Source organism: Mytilus californianus, unplaced genomic scaffold (assembly GCF_021869535.1).
Source record: "Mytilus californianus isolate M0D057914Y unplaced genomic scaffold, xbMytCali1.0.p SCAF_4, whole genome shotgun sequence".
Lineage (NCBI taxonomy): Eukaryota > Metazoa > Mollusca > Bivalvia > Mytilida > Mytilidae > Mytilus > Mytilus californianus.
In genome coordinates this window covers 75,234,471-75,258,084 of record NW_026262690.1, presented here as the reverse complement: position 1 = coordinate 75,258,084, position 23,614 = coordinate 75,234,471, and the positions used below count along the sequence as shown (strand labels likewise).

At 32.4% G+C, this 23,614-nt stretch overlaps 1 protein-coding gene across 1 annotated transcript; it reads left to right on the top strand.

Annotated features, from left to right (window-relative positions):
• The first annotated feature begins 11,548 nt into the window (after positions 1–11,548).
• Positions 11,549–17,774, top strand: LOC127738545 (translationally-controlled tumor protein homolog). Its single transcript, XM_052249837.1, has 6 exons — positions 11,549–11,704; positions 12,846–12,919; positions 14,443–14,627; positions 15,975–16,093; positions 16,723–16,829; positions 17,452–17,774. The coding sequence occupies exons 1-6, from the start codon at positions 11,677–11,679 to the stop codon at positions 17,452–17,454; spliced, it is 516 nt and encodes a 171-aa protein (XP_052105797.1). The 5' UTR covers positions 11,549–11,676; the 3' UTR covers positions 17,455–17,774.
• Positions 17,775–23,614: the final 5,840 nt, after the last annotated feature.

The following is a 23,614-nucleotide window of genomic DNA, read 5'->3' as shown; positions in this document are numbered from 1 at the left end:
AGAATATTTTGTTTGAATCAGAGTGATTCTTTGCAAAGTAGGATTTATCCCTCCTCAAGACAAGATACTGGTATCTATGTTCGCCATTCTTTTTAATGAAACAATAATACCAACTCTTTCAATTTGTCTTTTAGTTTGGAATGGGGAATACTTGTGTAAAGTGTAGAAAAGTCAAATGTTTTAACACTATTGCAAGATGAGAGAGTCTTAGATTGTATGTACTCTAAAAGATCTTTGGAATTTTTTAGTATCCACATCTGATTCACGCCACCTCTAGAATAGGCAGTTTCACAATAACTTTGGAGCCCGGCTTTGATTGCTGATAAAACAGATGTTAATTATTTAGAACTTAAGATGTTTCGTTGAGCACTTGGAAGACCCAGCAATATACCGTTGTTTGTAAGGACACTTATGTAGTTTAGGTATCCAATACAGTGATGGAAGATCCAGTTCTTCATCTTTGGTTGAAATTCCAAAGGAAGATAGAACAGACCTATGATAATCCAGGATTTCCTCTTTGGTAAGTGTCGTGAGGGTATACCGGTATGTTGAGTTTCCAAATGAATTGTCAATACCTAATTCATTTATCAAGCAGTTCAGTTATGTACCTTAACATGCGACAGCTGTGTAACAACAAACTGTGAAAATCTGTTGAAAAGGACTTGACTCATCAGATCGAGCAACTAACAAACTAACGACAAATCTAAGAGTACTTGCAACTTCCTTTAAGTCGAAATACTAAGTCATGCTAATTTAAGAATTAAAAAAAATAGTTTATAAAGTAATAATTATGTTAACATGTATCTGTAATAATAGCCTACTAGTATGCGAGGACTTTAAAATTGATAATTTAACTATCGAGATTGGATAAATTGGATAATCCACGAGTAACTATGTAAGAGTCTGCTTCTCTAATGATTATCAAATAAATTTTCATTTTTGATGACCGGAAATCCCCTTCGAGTGCTTTCCACATTCCACAAAGTTGTCAATTTCATTAACACCTGGGTTGCGTTCAATATCATAGCAGCTACGTAGTGCTACGTAGATTTTTGTCTACTGAACGAGTAGCTAGACTAGCTGCTATCAATATCTATGTAGCAGCTAGGCTATAGCTACACGTTCAATAGTCATAAATCTACGTAGCCCTATGTAGCCGCTACGATACTGAACGCAACTGTTAGCACATTTTGATTTATCCAATGAGCTCATAAAGGTTATGACCCTCATCTTCTGAGATCATCGGCAATCACACGTTGATTAATTTTTTTTATACAATGGGCCCGGAAAGGGTTAAATTGACAAAGAATTAGAGAGAAATGTATGATGAATTTAAGAGTCATAACCTTTATCAGCTCACTGGATGAATCAAAATATGCTAACAGGTGTTAATGAAATTGACAACTTTGTGGAATGTGGAAGGCACTCGAAGGGGATTTTAGTTTAACAAAAAATGAAAATTTATTTTTTAATCATTGGAGCAACAGATTCTTACATAGTTACTCGTGGATTATCGGATTTATCCAATCTCGATAGTTAAATTAAGGCTCGGACGTTAAACTTGATAATTTAACTTTCTCGATTGGATAAATCTGATAATCCACTGGTATCAATGTAAGAATCTATATTTATACATCCTGTAAAGTTGGTGAAATTTATGATAATTTGGATATTTAAGAGTCTGCATAATATAACTCAAGATCTGACAACATGATGTATTTTTTCAGGATTGTAAATTGCTGTGGAAGGCAGCTTTGATATAATATTGCCAACTTTACATGCTTTGTAAACTTTTGTCGACGTACACCAAGACATAAAGACGTTATTCCAATTCAAGCTCATTTCCTACACAATAAATATCATGCATGTTCTGCGTATCATTCAAAAGGAAATAAACCAATGAAATCAATAAAATAAATGAATTTTTGCATTGTATATTATGTAAAGCAAAATTTGCTCATTCCGATGCCTATTACTGGCTATAACGTCATTTTAAGGGTGTCCCGCTGTTACAATTTTGTTTTGTGCGCGTCTTTGATATCATAGTGCGGATTAATTAGTAGGCTAAATGTGATAAAATTTTGCAACAGTATTGTATACTACTGACGAAAAATATCGTCATAGATGTTTTTAAAAGTAAGTGAAAGAATATTATCAGAAGAATTAAGATAACTTAAAGGAAGAAAAAAAAATGTCCCATTCAGCTGCTCAGCTCCTAAAAAAACTTTCTACCTTCACTTATATAAAATATAACACATGTAAGTGGCTTTTGATAATATCTGAAAATTAATACATGTTCTACAAAGGGTATCTGAAGTCATTATTTTATACCTGTGGTTTTACTTTCAAAACATCGTCAGTTTTCCCGTGTCCAATAAAATGTCCCGATGGACAAAATGTCGCATAGAATACCGGTAATTCGGAGACAGTCTATTAAACGAAATTTTACTTTAATCCCCAATTTTTAAAACCTTTTTACTGATATGACTAGAACATACATTTCATTTCCTCTAATATGATATGATATATATTTTTGTTTCAGCCGCAGGTAGAAAATACGAACGATCTAAGATGTCCAATGACATGTCCACATAACCGTAGTTTGACGTTCACGTCATGATAATGCTAAACAGTACATCATGACTTTTTTTTGAAATATTTGGCATAAAAGTAATTTCTTTAAAAGGTCTGATCTATATTAAATAAAGTTCTTGTTTAATATGCATCAAAGTAGATCTACATTGAATAGATAATTTAAGATGACGAAATATTTAACTCGGATTATTAAGATCAGGCTCCAGGGCCATAACAGTGAGACAAGTTTACATATGGTCACAGTCTCACTTTTGGAAATTGAACATACAGTGAAAAAAAATGCGATCACATAGTCTGTAAGTTTCCATTAGCTGGATTATAAATGATTTAAAACTAAGCTATACACCTTGGCCGTAATTTCTAGGGTTGCTTTTAAAAGAATCGAAACTATATATATATTATATATGGATCCATTTTTTCAGTCAATTTGCAGAGCCGATATTTTGTTTTCATACTTGTATTCTAAGTACCATGTAAAAGTATAAATATATAAATGTCTGGGACTCTTTTCACAAAAAAACCTTACGACAAAAATTGATCGTAAGTTATACTGAAATGTTCATGACTTACGTTTTCTCGTAAGATTTTTTGTGAAATTAGTCGCTGGTGTTTACTGTGAGTAAAACAATCTTTAGTCATCTACCTAGAAACAATGTGTATGAACAAGAAGGTTATTACTTCTAGGGTTAATGTGTGGCAGAATGGAGAGAGAGAGAGAGAGAGAGAGAGAGAGAGAGAGAGAGAGAGAGAGAGAGAGACAGACAGACAGAGAGTAATCTGGTTGCCTGACTCCAGTGTATTAATTGACAGACACTCCCAAGTGCCTTTAATCTACCGGTAGTTTAATATAGAAATAGGGAGATACATGGTATGATTGTCAATGAGACAGCTATCCACCAAAGTTCAAATGAAGTGGCATTTAGTAATTAGTACATCAGTGATGTAGCAATTATAGCAAACCGTAAAACCGTACGGTCTTCAACGATGGAAAAATTCCATGCCTACATGTAATAGCCGGCTATAAAAGGCCCCGACATGAAAAATGTGAAACAATTCAATTGAGAAAACTAACGGTATAATTTATAAAAAAACAATTTACGAAAACGAAAAACAAATATGACAGACATGAACAAAAGACAATCACTGAATTACAGGCTCTTGACTTGGGACAGGCACATTACGAATTTGTGAGTTTGTGAGCGCTCAACCCTCTCCATAACCTGGGACGGTGGTGTTTCAACACACCATGAGAACAAATTGTAAAAATCAGTTGCCATTGGCTTAACTCAAAAGATCGGTAAGGTGCACAAAAATAACTAACATTAAAACATAGACATAAAGCAACGAAATAAGAGTACTCGCAGTCACTGAAAGCTATTTCGAAGCAAATTACAACTAATAAAAAGTATAACAAAAATACCGAACTCAAAAATTCAAAACGGAATGTCCCTTATCAAATGGCAAAATCAAATCTCAAACACATCAAACGATTGGAAAACATCTGTCATATTCCTGACTTGGTGCAGGCATTTCCTATAAACCATGTTCTCAAAGAAAAAAGTATATCAATCATTAAACATTCAACGGATTTAGGATAAAGACGCCATAAAAAGTCTTTCGAAAAATAGTCACAAATTTCTTTCTTTTCATATTTTTTGAAAGCGTATATTTTGCTGGAACTTCTATATTCTTTACATGCATAACCAATTTACAGAAAAAATTAGAGAGAATATCAAATACTAATAAATATAAAACATTGAACAAACTGTGTGTATAATAAATTGACATAATATTTTCCTCTTTTTTACCATTAAATCAACCACAAAATGTCTGCGGCTTGGATCGTTAATTCTCTCCGAGCACTCTGGCTTCTTCCACCAATAAAAACTGATCGCCACGAAATAAACAATAGTGCTGAATGTGGCGTTAAACACCAAAAAAATCATTCAACCAATCTGCTGTGTGGAAATGTTCAATTTTTATGTATAGTAGATCTTTTTTCTTTTATATTCGCAGAACGTCACAAAACATGGCTGGACTATTGTTTGTTATACTTGTTAAACACAATCAAAAACACTGAAACCGAATCCCGAAAATAACCCGTTTTAAAACGGTCTAAAAATGTCTAAGAAATTTAGTTTAAACCGATACCCAGTTATATGTTGGAATTGGAATCGCTAAAACAAAAACAATTTATAGTATACAATTTACATTAAGTTCTTAAACTGCATCTGATCTTTATCGTTTGTTCTTATGTTGTACTGTCACACCACTGTCGGCCAATGTTAAGTGGAGGTTTTTTTTTAAAGTTTCAAAACATTTTGAATTTTGAAAATGAAAGCCGCTAAAGATATTCAAAATATATCTTAAATCATGTTGCAAACATTCAAGACATCTAATTTTTGTTCAATGCTAAAAGTTGCTGTTGGTGGCAATTTTGACACAAAATTTCAAGTATTGCATATGTTTTGAAATTTGGACATCAATGTTTGCATTATTTAATTAATGATGCCAATCCAGGTTTGGAAAAATGAAAATAAATAATGAAGCAACTCAGAAAATATCTGCAAAATGAAACTACGGTTACTTTAAGCGGGATTTCCACATAAGTAAAAAGCTTGTTCGCTTGAAATGTTCTTTTGAACATTCTTGTTTTATTGGGAACGTCGTGTAACGCTCAGTGGTACCAGTACCGTGCGCAAATTCAAAATGATTATTGTTTTGATCCGAAAGACAATACATATTTAACTTTGAATTAATTGTATCTCAAATGCAATACATAGCTTTGATTACAGTAGAATTTTTGGGACCTTCTTACTCATATTAAGCTCACCTGGTTCAAAGAAAAGATTTAGTTTTTGACCTATTTTGGCGTACATTTGTCTTTCGTATTGCACGAAAGAAAAACATTTGATGGACATTTCTTAAACTTGTTTTAAAATCGTTTATAAAAAAGAAGTAGCTAAATATACAATGCATTTTTTATCTCAAATCCCTGAACCACATTAACTCTCTACATTTGTGATAAAATTTAGTCAAAGCTTGGCAAAATCAAAAATTTATGAACCGTATATCCCTGTCATAAATGTCTTTAGTAATGAAAATATTTAGTCCATTGAAAGCCGAGACGTCACCGTAAAAAGTAAAATAACAAAAATACCGAACTCCAAGGAAAATTCAAAACGGAAATTCCCTTATCAAATGGCAAAATCAAAAGCTCAAACACATCAAACGAATGGAAAACAACTGTCACATTCCTGACTTGGTACAGACATTTCCTTATGTAGAAAAATGGTGGATCAAACCTGGTTGTATAGTTATTTTAAACACGCGCATATCGAGCAAATTGATAAATGTAAACTCAGTAAGAAGCCAATCGAAAGATCACCATCAAGAAAAGGCAAATTAACAATAGGCAAGAAAAAATCGTCTCGTTCATCGTAACTTTTAGAAAATGGTGGATTAAACCTGGTTTTATAGTTATTTAAAACACGCGCATATCGACCAACTTGATAAATGTAAACTCAGTAAGAAACCAACGGAAGATCACCACCAAGAAAAGGCAAATTAACAATAGGCAAGAAAATTCGTCTCGTTCATTGTTACTTTATGAAGATAATCATGAGTCATTCTAATATCGAGTCTAAACCTGGAGAGGATCGATCTCTCACGGTGTTCGACTGAGTAAGAATGATTTGAGGTGGATAAGCTCCATTCGTTTAATTATCTAGATTAACCAAGATTGTTTACAGAGGATATATCGTTTACATGTCTGCAGATATATTGTTAAGACACTCCAAAATTTAGTTTCGTGGTACGTTTACCACTTCAAGAAGTGGAGTTTAATCGATCCCGTCCGCTTTCAAACATGACCGCCACCGTTGCCCTGTAATATAATCTGAAATTAATCAATTGACGAATCAAATGGCCGGGTTGTGGAATATTTCTGTGAAGTTTCAGGATTCTTCGTTAAAAGCTGTTCGAGTCGAGTTGGTTAACCTAAACTGGCACCATCTTTTGTAAATATGCTTAAAAATTACAAAGTTACCGAGTCTGGAAAAGTGGGAAGAAAAATCATCAAACAATTTCATTGTAGCTGGTGCATATAACTTAACATGCGTGCTACGTTTCTATAGAAATAAAAAATTGCATGGGCAAAAAAAAAAAAAAAAAAAATCAAAATAAAAAAAAAAACATTCATGTGAAGGATCAATTGCTATAAAAGAGTGGAACCTCTTTAAGAATAAATACTTTCATGCCTGGTCGACTGGTAATCGAACATTTTACAAAATATCCAATTAAAGAATCTCGAAAACCGCGTGCAGGACCGCTTGCTACTGAACTTTGGTTAAATTATACATTTGTAATCCTCTTTAAGATTACAGTTGGTGACCTCATCTGACCTCAAACTCGTCTTTCATCAATACTAAAAAAGAATTAAAAAGGACAAAAAATTGAATAAAATAATTGTGAAGGACCCAATAATTTCAAGATTTGTTAAGAAGGACTATAATTACCACCAAAGTTTGGGTTGAATTAAAAGGCAGCGATTTTTCATCTGTGTGGGGTCAAGGTATTTTTTTGGAAACCCATTTTTTCTCATATTTATGGCTTTTATAAAAAACACATAATGTTCGGTGTGAGCCAAGGCTCCGTGTTGAAGACCGTACTGTGACCTATAATGGTTTACTTTTAAAAATTTTGACTTGGATGGAGAGTTGTCTCATTGGCACTCATACCACATCTCCTTATATCTACATAAGTATTTTTCTAAATAAAAAAATAGACTACGAAAAACATACACATGTAAAAGAAGTCTCTGGAAGTCTCAGATAACAAATGCTTAAAAAAGTTAAAAGCCAATGTTTTTTTCTTCTTCTTTTCTTCTTTTCAATAGGAACAATCTATGTTTTTCCCCGTTTTAAAAATTTTGAAACTCAAGTATGAGGCTGGGTATTTGCTTCCGAAATTCGCCAAATTTATGCAACTTCTTCAATTGGTTACCATCATAACCCTAACGGCTTCATAAATGCTGAACAAAATAATGTCCTCTGATTTTTTAATATATTTTAAATTCCTCCATTTAACCTAAAATTAACAGTTAAGACAATATTTGGAAATAAATAAGTGTTGGCCTTTGACCTCCATCATGCAAAATTATGACCACTTCTTAGGCTTACGGCATCGTGAATCTGAAAGTTCACACAATTACAGGTGAGCGACACAGGCTCTTGAGAGCCTCCAGTTTTAACATTTAACGAGTAACCATAGCAACAAACTTGACGAATTTCACACAATTTTCTGTTTTCAGTGATATATTATTTAGCCGTGTGTTGGTGTATTATTTTTTTTATGTTTCTACCGTTGGTTTATCGTACCTAATGGAAGAATTATTCCTTTGTTGGCATAGGCGGATCCAGGGGGACAAATTTGGTTGATTATATAGGGAATCACTGAAGCATGACTGGAGCGGCCCCCCCCTTTTAGGTCAGTCAGCGGCCCCCCTCCCTTATGAAAAGTTCTGGATCCGCCACTGGTTGGTGAATAACCTCGTAATTTCTAGATTAAGGATACACCCTGCAAATAAAATCATTTGAAAATGTTTTATAACATATTTTACCTATTTATCTAAAGAAAAATAATAACTTTTTTTAAATATCTTGTTGAATCAGAGACATATATTAAGATATTTTATTTCCAATTATGGGCCCCAAAGGGCATAAACATTACAACATCAATAATTTTTCATAAAATAAATACAAACAATAAGATAAAAAAAAAAGTTTAACGAGAACTATTTAAGTTCTTTATAGAATACGTAGATAAAGAATCTATAGTATGTTTTTTTTAATACTAATGCATTTTATTGCAAGTCTGGTTGATATAGATAACAAACAAGCAGCCCAAAAAGAAAAAAGAAAAATAGATATCCATATATGTATAGTACCCAAAAAGTTGGATCAATTAAACATATTATAATTAGCCAAAAAGAAAGTAGAAATTAAGCATGTCCATGACTCATCCTGTGTCAGCAGCAAATAGGAAAGTACTATGGTTTCCTAAAGGCAGCTGACACCAGGGGGCGATACCTTATGGGCCATAGGCATGTAAAATGTGTGTAAATGTCTCTTTCCTACCTGTATCAAAAGCAAACAAGGAAGCATCATAGTTAACTTGAATGCAGTTGATACCAGGGGACGATGCCTCAAGGATATAAGAGAACATTTGAATAAATAATATATTCTAACAATTATTTTTTTTTAATCGGCTAGTATGTTTGTGATATTCAGATGAATACAATTTTCTATGTCCAATCAAATGTATATACACACATAGATTTCCTTTAACTAATCTTCACTCAGGAAGATGTTTGTATATAAAATTACATATTATTTTAAGTAACTCAACATTTTCTACACTAAATAACCAGATAATTTTGCTTTGACTGCTCATACATGTATGATTAAAATAAGAATTATATTTTGCAATACTAGCTAACATACAATTTCTATCATCCTCAAATTTGTTACAATCAAATAGAAAATGAGCCTCATCTTCGACAGTATTGGAAGAACATTTATTACATATTCTGTTAATTCGGGGAATACCCTGATATCTACCTAATTCTATTTGTAATCTATGAGAAGATACACGTAATTTAGTAAAACTTCTTCTAAGTTATAAATATGTCTCTGGTTGAATGGTCCAATGCATCATAGCCAGAAATTAGTAGTACTTTTGCTAATTAACATTCATAATATGTAAATGAGAATTGTACCACGTGATAATAGTTTGAACTGGACTGGCTTGATATCATTAAAATCTTTAAAACACGGATATTATAAGTTGCCCGTCACAGAGTCCTTGTTTATAATCACTCTGATATTTCCGTAAAGTTGTCAGGCGGTCAAAATCAAAACAATGAACGCGAATTTAGTGAATTTTTCGTGTTTTCGTGAGTTTATTCTTCTTGAAATAGGGGCATTTTAACTTTACGTGGGAACCTAGAGTTCAACGACTACACATACAAGGTTTGGACTTGCTTATTCTTTGGACATTCAAGTTTCAAGTTTCAATAACTTTCATCCCCGCCTGTTTTTGTAATGACCTTGTTAGCCAATTTTCAACACGAAGTTTGCAAATTTGACGTTTCAGCCATTTTAGCCTGTATTGTATACTGCAATGTTAAAAGCCTCTCGCTTCGATTTTTAAAATAGCTCAGGAACCTTGATTTTTGCAACGACAGTCATTATGTTTCGTTTAAATGGTGTATATTGTTGTGTATATTTATGTTCTGTCCCCACAACCTGTCTACATTTTTTTTTCAAAATTCCCTATCATTTCAATATAATTTCCGTGACCCGTATCCGATACACCTTATCGCTATTCCCGCCTGACCCGAGAATCTGTCCCGCTTGAACTTTTGACGTCATACAACAATCACTTTTCCATTGTGGCGTCAGATAGTTTGTATTATGACGTCGAAATTGTACGGGAACCTGTGTGATGTCCAGTAATGGCGGACAAATAGCGATAAGGTGTATTTCCTTAGTATAATATTCAAATAAGCAAAGTGGCGTTGATTTCTTGATATGTTCAATCTGGGACTATTATACTAATAGTATAATAGTCCCAGGTTCAATATAAAACATTTTAAAAACTTATTATAAGGCAGTATCAGCTCCCTTCATGGTAGGTTGGTTCCCTCCGTAAAATATCCAGTATGCCTTCGGAATATAAAGAATTTCAATAACGGCCGGGTACCAGTCTACCTTCACGGTGAATGCAGCCATGTTGAATAGAGGCAGATTTTCTATATGGAGGTACAAATGGTTTGAAAAATAAGGGAAAACATCATTAAAACAGAACAGTTGCTTGGAAACATGCATAGGTTTACCCGTACTTTCTTACTATTTCCACCTCTATCCAAAAAATCTGCACCTTATCGCTATTCCCGCTTGACCCGAGAATCTATCCCGCTTGAACTCTTGACGTCATACAACAATCACTTTTCCATTGTGGCGTCAGATATTTTCTATTATGACGTCAAAATTTTACGGGAACTTTTGTGATGTCCAGTAATGGCGGACAAATAGCGATAAGGTGTATTCAATATGGCTGAAATAACCGTGAAGTGGCCTATTAAGGGATCTATCCTTTTTTTGAATTAATATGAGGCAGGTGTTACCTGTGAAAGGGGACGAAGTCCGTACACATTACTTTTTTAATAAAAGCATATTTTTAACTCCAGAATCTGTTATAAAGAAAGAAACGGAAATACGGAAACGTTTCCGATGTTGGTCCTGTTGTTAGGGATTTTAGTTGTGACGTCATTATCAATTTAAACGAAGAAACGCTATGATTTCATTGTTGATTTTTATAATGATTTTTAGTGTCTATTGATTTCCTACTGTATAAGGCACATCCCTCAAATATTTTACTCAAATCCCGAGATAAACGATACCGGAAAAGATTTCTGCGCAGATGCGGGAAAATAAAAAAAGTTAGAAAAAAAAGTTACCGATTTTGAGTTCATTAGCAATCTCCGGCGCAGAGATCATACCCGTTCCGTTCAATACTACGTATACGTAACACTACACTCAATATGACCTGAGGTCATGTTAACAGTTAAGTGCAGTATTGCGGAGCATGTATAGAACGGATATGAACTCTGCGCCGGAGATTGGTTCATTAGAAGATTGATTATTTTATATATTTTTTTTTATTGATTTTTCTACAGTTATTGGGGACTTCGTCCCCATATAAATTTGTGTTTTACATCATCTATACCGATGTTGGTACAAAATTTTAACGATTTACAAATATGAATACGAAATAGTAAACATGAATTTAGTCCATGAAGTACGATGAAGTTGGCCCATAGGGTACGATATGGTAAACGTGGGCACGAAATCGTATTTTTTGGGACTAGTACTGTCACTTCAAGCTTTTTAGAAAGCTTCTTTGTTAAAACGTTTTGATGACAAACAAAACCGGAAGTGGTCCTTTTCACCAGTTCTGACAGCCGGTGTCGCAACACTTCTGTGTGTAACAGAAAATAATCTACCAACATCAGCCAAAATGATTATTTACAGGTGTAGAATATCAGGTAAATTGATAAATCTTACATTTTTAAATATTATTTGTCATTTTAGTAAAGCTTGATTTAACGAACAAAGAAGAAAATAGAACCTTAAAAATGAGTATTAGTCAGCTGTTTTGAAAACCCATTTCAGACACTCCCTTTGACTATCCCATTTTGGATTCTGACTTAAGAACTGCTGACTTTTTTCCATTGATTTGGTGGACAGCAAAAGCAGATACGAGCTCCGAAATCCCAATAGAGATCGCATATCAACTAACTTCTAATAGTGATACAATTTTACTTTGAACAATATTAATACAACCAAGGAGGAAAATATATTATTATTATATTCGCTATACTGTGTTCATCAGAAGATTGGGACCAGTTACATGTACCCTAATTTAATCCCTTTTTGGGATTCTGTGTCCGTAGCTATTTTCAGATCTGTCATCATCTGACCTCCCTTAATGTATCCTGCAGCTTTTGAATAGGGCAGGGTAATTTTTTCATAGAGGGCACTCTAAGCAGGATTTGCTACGTTTTGAGGGCACCCTTCAGCCCTTTGCATGGTGGAGTACACTTTAAATTTAAATATATGACACACTTGACCTCTGATGAGTCGAATACTTTGGTCCGGTCCCTTTGACTTCGACACAACGAGGTTCGACTGTACTTGATTAATGTATATGATTTCCATGTATATGCATTGTTTCAATTTATTAATTAAAGTTGCTTAACTTTGGCCGTTTGGGACTATATTACATATATTAATACTAATATCTTTTTATTGAAAAACATTGAATTTCATAAACATGATAAACAGAGTAGTTTTTATACCAGCCATAGCGCAGGGGGCATTAAGTTTTACCCTTGTCAGTCTGTACGTTCGTACATGTACATCCCAAAATTGGTTTCCGTTCTCTAACTCGAGTTTGCCTAAACCAAATGTTATGAAACTTATACACAATGCTTATTACCACAAAATACAGATCAAGTTCGAAATTTGATGGCATCACTTTAACTGTTCTAGAGTTATGCCCTTTATTAATGGAAAAATTCCAAAAAATTTTAGTTTCCGTTCTCTGATTTAAGTTTGCCTCTACCAAATGTTATGAACTTAACATTTGTTTCTTCCTGTGAAAATATATGACTATTTTTCTTTCAGGAGATGAATTGTTCAGTGATGCTTTTGAACCAATGATTGTGAAAGAAGACTTCTTCTATGAAATTGAGGGAAAGGTAATTATAATGTACATTATCGTCCTTCTCTTAACCTATATCACCCTGCTCAATTGGTCTGTTATTCTTGTATAAAGGCTTTGAGGTGTGAGCAGACCTTATCAGCGACGTCACAATGTCTCATTTTGTCTGAGGAGCAGTTATCAGCGATGTATAATGTGTGAAGACGTCAAGCATAAAACTGTCTTAAGTGAGTGGGAAAGACCAGTAATACAACGATTAACAGGGTTGCGTTCAATATCGTAGCGGCTACGTAGATTTATGACTATTGAACGTGTAGCTAGCCTAGCTGCTACATAGATATTGATAGCAGCTAGGCTAGTTACTCGTTCAGTAGACAAAAATCTACGTAGGCGCTATGATATTGAACGCAACCCAGATTTTCATAAAGTACATGTTTTAGCCACTAGACACAATGTGATGCTTTTTAGCTCATTTGCTTTGCTCACTAATTAAAAAGGTTCACATTTAGGCTGGCAACTGATATTTTAGGATATCAATCTGTAGAAAACCCGATAATGTATACTTGCTAAGGCCATACAAGTTTTTTTAGATTTGAATAATACATGTACGTTGACATGTAAATAAGGGGTTTGCATAATTTAATCTAAGGTGAGGTACATTGTAATTACAAATATACAATGTAAAGTCCACACATTCTCAGTATTAAACAATACAAAAGTACATGTAGTTTCCATAATATTTGAAAAGGATTAAAACCTTACTATTCATTTAATAATTGCTAGGCTAAATTTAGAATTCACAATTTTCAGGTTTTTTTTTTCATGTTTAAAGGGCCAATTCAGATGCGAAAAAAGACTCAAATGTTTTTAATTCAAGGAAGGCAACGATGCAGCAGTATCCTTTATGTTATATTTGAAAATTTCATTCATTACATTTTGGAACAGAATTATCAAAACATTTACATCTAATAACAGCAGAACAACAAGAAAAATTTCTCTTATTCAATAACTAACAGTTTAACACGAGATTGACTACTATACGTCTACATGTATCATACTTCTGAACTTAAGAGAGTCAATGCCACTGAAACTATAATTGTCATTTAATTAATGTGATGTTACACTTGTTGCAGATATAATATTCTTTCTGATTTAAATTCAAATGTCCTGAAGACGCCACCTTTGATGGTGAAACAGTTCAACCAATAAAACAATTACATTGCGGTAATTTATGAATGTTGTCTTTAACGTCAATTATATTTTAAATTTTACTTGGGCATAAAATTAAAATTAACCACATACAAGCATAATTTTGCTTGTACATGTACATGTTGCTTATACAATGTTATACATCAGCAAAATATTTTCAAATGTATGATTTTAGGAATTTCATGAACAAAAAACATTGACGTTATTATAATCAGAAGTATTTGTCATTCGTAAATACCATAATGTGTTCGCTTTGTTAAGTACTCCTGATGGCTATAAATATTACAAATTGTTATAATTTAAAAATTAAAAATAATCCTTCATGTTTTTTACTACTTTTGTCTTTTGTAGAATATTTCTATCAGCAATAAAATCGATGAATCTGCAATTGGAGCCAATGCTTCAGCGGAGGAGGGAGGAGAGGGCACAGAAGACTTAGTTGAAACCAAAATTAATGTTATTTACAGTCACAAACTTCAAGAAACAAGTTTTGACAAGAAAGGTTACCAGACATTTATCAAAGAATATATAAAAGTGTATGTCAAATTATGTCTTGTACATGTGTAGGTTCAACAAATCGCAATATACATGTACCACTTCTGTTGATAATTTATAATTTGAAATACATTTTAATTCCAAGGCAGCATTTTTCATTACAGCATTTCAGTATCGTAACATTTTCTATTTATTTCTCAATGTGATCATGGTGATTGAATATGAATAAAAAAATCAGGATAAAATAAGTGTCTTGTTTAAAGTGCACTGTTTTACCAGCCAAGTAGTCAGCACTTCTGTGTTGACATGAAATATTATTGATAAACTTTCCAGGTTCTTGCTGCAGTACTAGCTTAACTGACATTCTTGAGGCATTAGACCATGCAAGAAAGATTTTTGTTTTCCCCTTACCCTGCTGGGTCTATTTTTCCCCACCATGGCCAATTCTTTTTTTTTAACAGATGAGAAAAAAAGAGCAAGTCTTTTAAGACAATTATCAATGATAATTTAATTGTCTGACAATTTCTGATGATAGTTTCATTAATCATTCTTAATGTTTAGAATGGCTTACACCACAACAAAATTCTAGATATAATGTTAAACAAATTTGTTTCAAGAATTTCCTGTAGAGCGAAACTGGATGTGCCTCGTTCACTTTCTTCCACGAAAAAAGTAGAGGTTTTTCTGTCTGCTGACCCTTTAAAATTTTCTTGTGTTTAAAATAGAAGAAGCCAACATTCAATTTTCAAATAGCCTTACAAATCTTTGATCATTTAAATAGTAAAAATATATATCATGTACACCCGATTATTAGACTCTTCTTAATTTGTCTTTTATATTGTATAATTAAATGTATTGATCATGCGTTCGGACCAGTCTGCATTTTAGAGACAGAAAATCAAATTGCAATGCAGTTTTAAAACCAGTATTTGATGATAAAGATTTCTAGATCTTAGCTCTTAGGTGTGATAGAATCCTTAAAAAAAATTTAATTTCCCATCAAATACTTGAAAGGCTATTTGCTCATTTGTCTCTGTCCTAGCACCACAGTGTTTGCTTGACCATTCCATACATATTAGATTCAGTAACTTTTTGACCAAAACTTGCACTAAAATGCTTACAGTTAAGTGTGTGGTTTTACAACTTGTTGCTGTTAAATAGTTTCAACTTTTGTTCGATAAAAACAGACAATTTTTACTGATCATTTTGCATTTTTTCAATACAGAGTAATTGGATTTACTTCTTAATTTTTTTCATATGTGTAAGTAAATGTGAGTTGTGTGACTGAAAAAAATCTGGTTCTTTTATTATTGTTTGTGGACAATCATATCTTGTGTGTTTGACACAGTAATTTATTTTATGTCAACAAATCTTTGTTTATATTTCAGATTATTAGCTAAAATTGAAGAAGAAAAAGGCAAAGAAGCTGCAGATGACTTCAAAAAACGAGCAGCCACGGGTGTAAAAAAAGTTTTAGAAAACTTTAAAAATTGGCAATTTTTTCAAGGTATATTTACATGTATATAAGGTTATGTATAGTTGTCTACTCTAAAGCAAACTGTAAAGCATATTTACCATGTTTACAATGGCATAATGTCTTATTCTTATTTTAAATGTTTTATTAGTTTGAAAAGATTGTAGCTTTCAGATTTTGGTTGCATTATGCTTTCATTTGGTTATATGTTTTGACTTCCACCTGATTTACAAAGTACAATTTAAATTTCTTTGAATTTGGTGGTAATCTTGTCTTTACTTATTTCCTTGGTAAGATTTAAGAATTGCCTGTCTGTAGTTGAATGATACATTGTAGGTGTTCATTACCGCTCAAATTCAGATTGCATGACTGAACACAATCAATTGCAAGCAGTTGAAACTTGTACAATTTAATCCTAATTTTTAATAAAAAAAATAATGAACCTTCAGTCGTATTTGATTGATTCATTGTTGGTGTTTCATTTTAAGAAAAAATCCATAAATTGTGCATTTCTTCAACAAAATTTCAGCTAAATATGGAACCATGATTTACCTTTTGAATACCAGAATAATCGCATACTACATTAAATTTGAATTTAGTTGTAACTGCTACATAATACTTGTCTAGGTCGTCTGTAGTAACAAATTAAAATATTTTTTTAGGAGAAAACATGGCCGACGGAGGAATGATAGTATTAATGGATTACAGGGAAGACGGAGTAACACCTTATTTCTGGTTTGTTAAAGATGGAATTATAGCAGAAAAATATGTAAGTGAAACTCCAAAAATATTTTAGATTGGTTTTATGCTTTGAATTATTTTAAAGTTGCTGAAATGATAGTAAAATGACAAGCCCTAAATGGTGACTGCATTTTCCTTGTAGCCCAGGTCGCCAGTAAAAATGAAGAATACCAATCACACAAGGATTTCCCGACCGACCCTTACAATTTTAAGAAAACCTTGTTTAATACCAACATACCAGTTGCATCTGCTAACCTATTAAAATTAAAATCAAAAGACACAACAGAACTAACTATAGACCATGCTAATCAATTTAATTGATGAATTGCAAATGGTGGACATTCAGTTTGGGGATATGTATAATACAGGAACTAGACTCTCTGAAAACACGTTTGTCAAATTGTGACCATAAATTGTTTTAAAAATTCAGCCCAACATTTTACTAAGAAAACAATGCCAAAAAAATTAATTCAAACATGTTTCAAGGAATAATGAATATTTAGTTTGTGTTGAATCCTCTTCAAATTTGAATGAAAACTTCCTCATTATAAATCGCTGATGAGTTTCATTGTCTGAAAAATCTGAAATTGGGTACCTTTAATACCGATTATTTTTTCCAAGTTGAGTAAAGAAACTTTTCTCTATTTCAGTGAACTTCAAGACCAAGAACTGTAGTTGATATCGGCGAACTGGTGCTATGGTTGCTGAACATCTCTCCTGATAATAGAACAGCAGCAAATAGCACGTCTTATTTAACATTTTCATTTTGAAAAACTATACATCCTATATCATAATGCAGTCACTGTGCTCTGCTTCCAAGAACAGTCATATTTAAAATTTTTAACCCAACTATACTGTGTATAATTGTGGATACTGTGTACAATTGTGGCATTCTAAATATTTCTTGACATTCTTATGACGACGATGTTTACATTACCTATTCTATGTCAAATAAAACATGCTATTTATTATATTCATCTGTGTTACTTTTGAATTACTGTATATTACATCTGCATTTTGGAAATAGAAATGCATGTAAAGTGGGTTTCTGTAAGCTTTGGATACTAAGAGTCTTGTAAAAAGTATGCATGATTAATATGAAGAAAATAAATAAAATGGAAAAATACAAAACAACATAGCCATATCCTGCCTTCTGTGTAATTTCAGTTGATGACTCACCTGGTTTAAAGGGCCATGTATAGCCAATGGCATCACATTTTTATGCCCCCGTCATGGTGGAGGGGGACATTAAGTTTTATCCTGTCCATCCTTGCGTCCCACAATTAGTTTCCGCTCTCCAACTTAATTTTTACCTCAACCAAATGTTTTGATACTTGTACACAATGCTCAACACAGATCAAGTTTGAATATGGGTGGCGTCACTATTGCTGTTCTGGAGTTGTGGCCCTTTATAAATGGACAAAAATGGCAAATTTGCAGTTTCCGTTCTATAATATAAAAATAGAGGCGGTATGATTGCCAATGAGACAACTATCCACACAAAAGTTCAAAAGAAGTGGATGTAAGCAATAATAGGCAACTACTGCCTTCAACAATGACAAAAACCCATACTGTATAGTCGGCATTAAAAGGAAAAATATGAAACAATCACTACAAACCAGTAAAAGTCTGAAATGGCCTATATTTGTACTCGACTGTACTGATTTTTACTCGACCTGTCTGAATTGGTCTGAAATTTACTTGATAATACTCGACTGTAGTCTGAACCATACTTAACAGTCTGAACTTGTACTCGATCAGTACTTAACCATTTTATTTTCGTCTGAACCATGCTCGACCTAGTCTGAACCATACTCGACTAAGTCTTAACCAACCTAGACCAAATTTTTGTATCTATCTATTGTATTTCATCAATTTAGGAACTGTTTTTAACAGCTATTTCCCCTGGCTAGAAATTTGAACAACAATTTGAAATTTAAAATGTATTCAATATGGCATTGAAACCAAAATTTCACAATAAACATAATATAAATTCAACACCATATTTATCAACACTTACATATATATATCACTTTTAAAATAAAAATAAAAACTGATCAAATAATCTCAAAACTGAATTGTGACTAATATTTTCAATGTAATTCAAATTTTTTTGAATGTTTCAGATATATTTTATGGTTACTGGACAATTAATAAGGTTTATTTACCTCAGTACATGTGTGTTTTACAGGTAAAAAGAAAGCCCTTTTTTTCTTAAACTCGTGTATTACTTATCTAATGAACTCAAAAGGCCTTGCGATTTAAGTTTAACAGGATGTTGCAATTTTTATACGACCGCAAACAAATTTTGGGGTCGTATATTGGTATGACGTTGGCGTCGTCGTCGTCATCGTCCGAAGACACAATGGTTTTCGCACTCTAACTTTAGTTTAAGTGAATGGATCTCTATGAAACTTTACCATAAGGTTCAATACCACAATAGGAAGGTTGGGATTGATTTTGGGGGTTATGGTACCAACAGTTAAGGAATTAGGGGCCGAAAATAAGCATTTTTGTAATTTCCAGACATAACTTGTGTGTTAGCGTATGGATCTCTTTGACATTGTACCACAAGATTCCATATCACAAAGGGTCAATGCTGGGATTGATTTTGGGGTTACTTGCCCCAAATTTTAGGAATAAGGGGCCAAAAGGGGGCAAAAAACAAGCATTTTTCTAGTTTCATGACAATAACTTGTGTGTAAGTGTATGGATCTTTCTGAAATTTTACTACAAGGTTCCATTTCACAAAGGGAAAGCTGGAATTGAGTTTTGTGGTAATTGCCCAAAACGTTTAGTAATAAGGGGCCTAAAAAGGGGTTTAAAATAAGCATTTTTTAGTTTCTAGACAATAACTTGTGTTCAAGTGTATGGATCTCTCTAAAATTGTATTTACAAGATACCATACCACAAAGGCAAGGCTGTTATTGAGCTTGGTTTGGGGGGAAAGGGGTGGGGTGGGGTGATGAATCATAAAAGGGGGGGGGGTCAAAAAAGGGGTAATTATTTTTTTTCCTTTTTTTTTTTGTTTAAAATTTACATTTTAACTTAGTTATTTTTTATCACGAAGAGAAAGTAGGAATTGAGTTTTGGGGTTAATTGCTCAAACATTTATGAATAAGGGGCCAAATATTGGTCAAAAATAAGGATTTTTTTAGTTTGCAACAAAAACTTGTGTTCAAGTGTATGGATCTCTGTGAAATTGTATTGCAATGTACCATACCACAAATTGAAGGTTGTGATTGAGGTGGGAGATGATGAATCAAAAGGGGGTTGAAAAAATGTGTGGGGGGTAGGATTTTTTTTTTTCCTTTTTTTTTCTTTAAAATTTTCCATTTAAAGATGGTTGTTTCAGATTTATATATGAAAGAAAATAATAATGATACGGTTATATATCATGAGGAATTGAAATTTAAAATTATGTATATTGGAAATTTAGGTTACATTGGAAAGTAATAATTGGCTTTAATGTTTAAGGAATAAGGGGAAAAAAGGTTAAAAAACAAGGGTCTCCATTTTAAAAGACAAATAATTGAGTAAAGAACATTACTTAAAAGCAGTGTAAGGTTGGTAATTCAAACTCATTTAAATATCTCACCTACACTATTTTTAAATTATGTAAATTGGAAATTTGCCAATTATTTAGTATAATAAACTTCATTGGAAATTTGCCAATATAAAATTTTGCTGATGAAGGTTTTTTGTTTACCTTTAGCCTTGACTATGATGTCATTTTCTATTTTAATAGCCTTATGATGTAGTTAAATTTTTTTTAATACTTTTATGATGTATTTAAATGCGCTTTTATGGTTGCAAATTTATTGTTTTAGTATAATAAACTCCATTGGAAATTTACCAATAGTTTGTTTATTTTTAGCTATGACTATGATGTCATTTTCTATTTAATTTTATGGTTACAAAGGAATTTCAGTTTTAAATATTATTGTAAAATGTTTGCCCAAAACATTTATTAATAAGTGGCCAAAAAAGGGGGCAAAAATAAGCATTTTTTTAGTTTCCAGACAATAACAAAGGGGGCAAAAATAAGCATTTTTTTAGTTTCCAGACAATAACTTGTGTTCAAGTGTATTGATCTCTCTGAAATTGTACTTAAAGGTACCATACCACAAAGGGAAGTGGGTCAGAAAATTTTGGGGGGGGATTTTTTTTCCTTTTTTTTTTTTTTTAAATTTTCCATTTTAAGTTGGTTAATTCTGATCACAAAGAGAAAGTTGGAATTGAGTTTGGGGGATAATTGCTCAAACGTTTAGGAATAAGGGGCTAAAAAAGGGGTTAAAAATAAGCATTTTTTTTAGTTTCCAACAATTAATTGTGTTCAAGTAATTGGATCTCTGTGAAATTGTACTGCTGGATAATTGCTCAAACGTTTAGGAATAAGGGGCTAAAAAAGTGGTTAAAAATAAGCATTTTTTTTTAGTTTCCAACAATTAATTGTGTTCAAGTAATTGGATCTCTGTGAAATTGTACTGCAAGGTACCATACCACAAATTGAAGGCTGGGATTGAGTTTGGGGGGGGGGGGGGGGGGGGGGGGGGGCGTGATGTGTGAAAATTTTCCACTTAAAGTTGGTTATTTAGATTTAAAAGCAAATAATAATGATGTGGTTTGATTTTATCAAAAACTTAAATTTAAGTTATGTATATTGTAAATTTAGGTTACATTGGAATTTAAGAATTGGCTTTGGGGTAGGGTTATGGCTCAAACCTTTAAATAATAAGGGAAAAAAAGGTGAAAAAACAAGGGTTTCCAGGTTAATAGACAATTAAGTACAAAACATTATTTAAAAGCAGTGTAAGGTTGGTAATTCAAACTCATTTAAATATCTCACCTACACTGCTTTTAAATTATGTAAATTGGAAATTTGCCAATAACTTTATTGTTAATAAATGCATTGGAAATTTGCCAACAATTTTAGTATAATAAACTTCATTGGAAATTTGCCAATATAAAATTTTGCTGATGAAGGTTTTTTGTTTACCTTTAGCCTTGACTATGAAGTCATTTTCTATTTTTATAGCCTTATGATGTAGTTGAATTATTTAATACTTTTATGATGTGTTTAAATGGGGTTTTATGGTTGCAAATTTATTGTTTTAGTATAATAAACTCTATTTAAAATTTGCCAATAAAAAAAATTTTTGTTTATTTTTAGCTATGATTATGATGTCATTTTCTATTTTACTTTTATGGTTGCAAAGAAATTTTTATTTTTAGATATTACTGTTAAATGATGCTGATTAAGGTTTTTGCTATGTTTAGCCATGACTATGATGTCATTTTCTATTTTAATATATGTTATGATGTATTTAAATGGGCTTTTATGGTTACAAAGGAATTTTATTTTTAGATATTACTGTAAAATGTTGCTGATGCTGATTAAGGATTTTGTTTATTTTTAGCCATGACTATGATGTCATTTTCTATTTTAATACCTTTATGATGTAATTTCCATTTTTAGATATTACTGTTAAATGATGCTGATTAAGGGTTTTTTGCTATGTTTAGCCATGACTATGATGTCATTTTCTATTTTAATATCTTTATGATGTATTTAAATGGGCTTTTATGGTTACAAAGGAATTTTATTTTTAGATATTACTTTAAATGTTGCTGATTAAGGATTTTTGTTTATTTTTAGCTGTGACTATGATGTCACTTTCTATTTTAATACCTTTATGATGTATTTAAATGGGCTCCCATGTATTTAGATTTTTGATTATTTATACATGTTACCAAATTGGTCCACATTGAACAAAAAGGGTCCAAATTTCAACTTTATTACATTACATCAAACATTGAATTCTACATATTCTTTGATATATTGAAATTAACAAACAATTTAGTTTATGGATATTCCACCATAATAGGTAAATTAAATTTTTTCCAGTTCTTACACCACATTCATCCTGTGTCAGAAACCTATGCTGTGTCAAATATTTAATGACAATCCAAAGTTATAGCTGTATCAAGCTTGAATTTTGTGTCCATACTTGCCCCAACTGTTCAGGGTTCGACCTCTGCGGTCGTATCAAGCTGCGCCCCAGCGAAGCATTTTATTAGTTAAAAGAAATTTTTTTTTTAACAAAACTCTAAAACTTTAAAATTAATATAATTAAATTATTATATAAGATAATTTAATTTAAATATCTCTATTTGATAAATCTGAGAATCATGTAATGATGTAAACAAATATTTTTATATATATCTTTATTTTATTGTGGCTGTTTTCATGTAAGAAAAAAAGAATTTAATTTTAACAGCTAAAATTAAAAAAAATATATAGGTTTTTTGGTCAAGTATGGTTCAGACTGGTCGAGTATTGTTCAGACTTTTGGTCGAGTATGGTTTAGACTGAAAAAATTGGTCGAGTACAGGTCGAAGACTGTTTCAGACTGGTCAAGTAATAGTTCAGACTATTTTCAATGGCAAAGATAAGGGTCAAGTACAAATCAGTACGGTCGAGTATGGTTTAGACTGGGGTCGAGTAATGTCAAGTAAAATTCAGACCAATTCAGACTGGTCGAGTAAAAATCAGTACAGTCGAGTACAGATATAGGCCATTTCAGACTTTACTGGTTTGTAGTGAATTCAATTGAGAAAACTAACTGCCTCAACTTTACTTTGCCACAACCATATAGGTAATGCTTATAACCACCAAACACCGATCAGGATCCAATATGGGTGGTGTCACTTTTGCTGTTCTTTAGTTGTGTCCCTTTATAAATGGAAAAATTGGCAAATTTGCAGTTTTTATACGCCCGTTTACAGGACATATTATGGTATACCATTGAC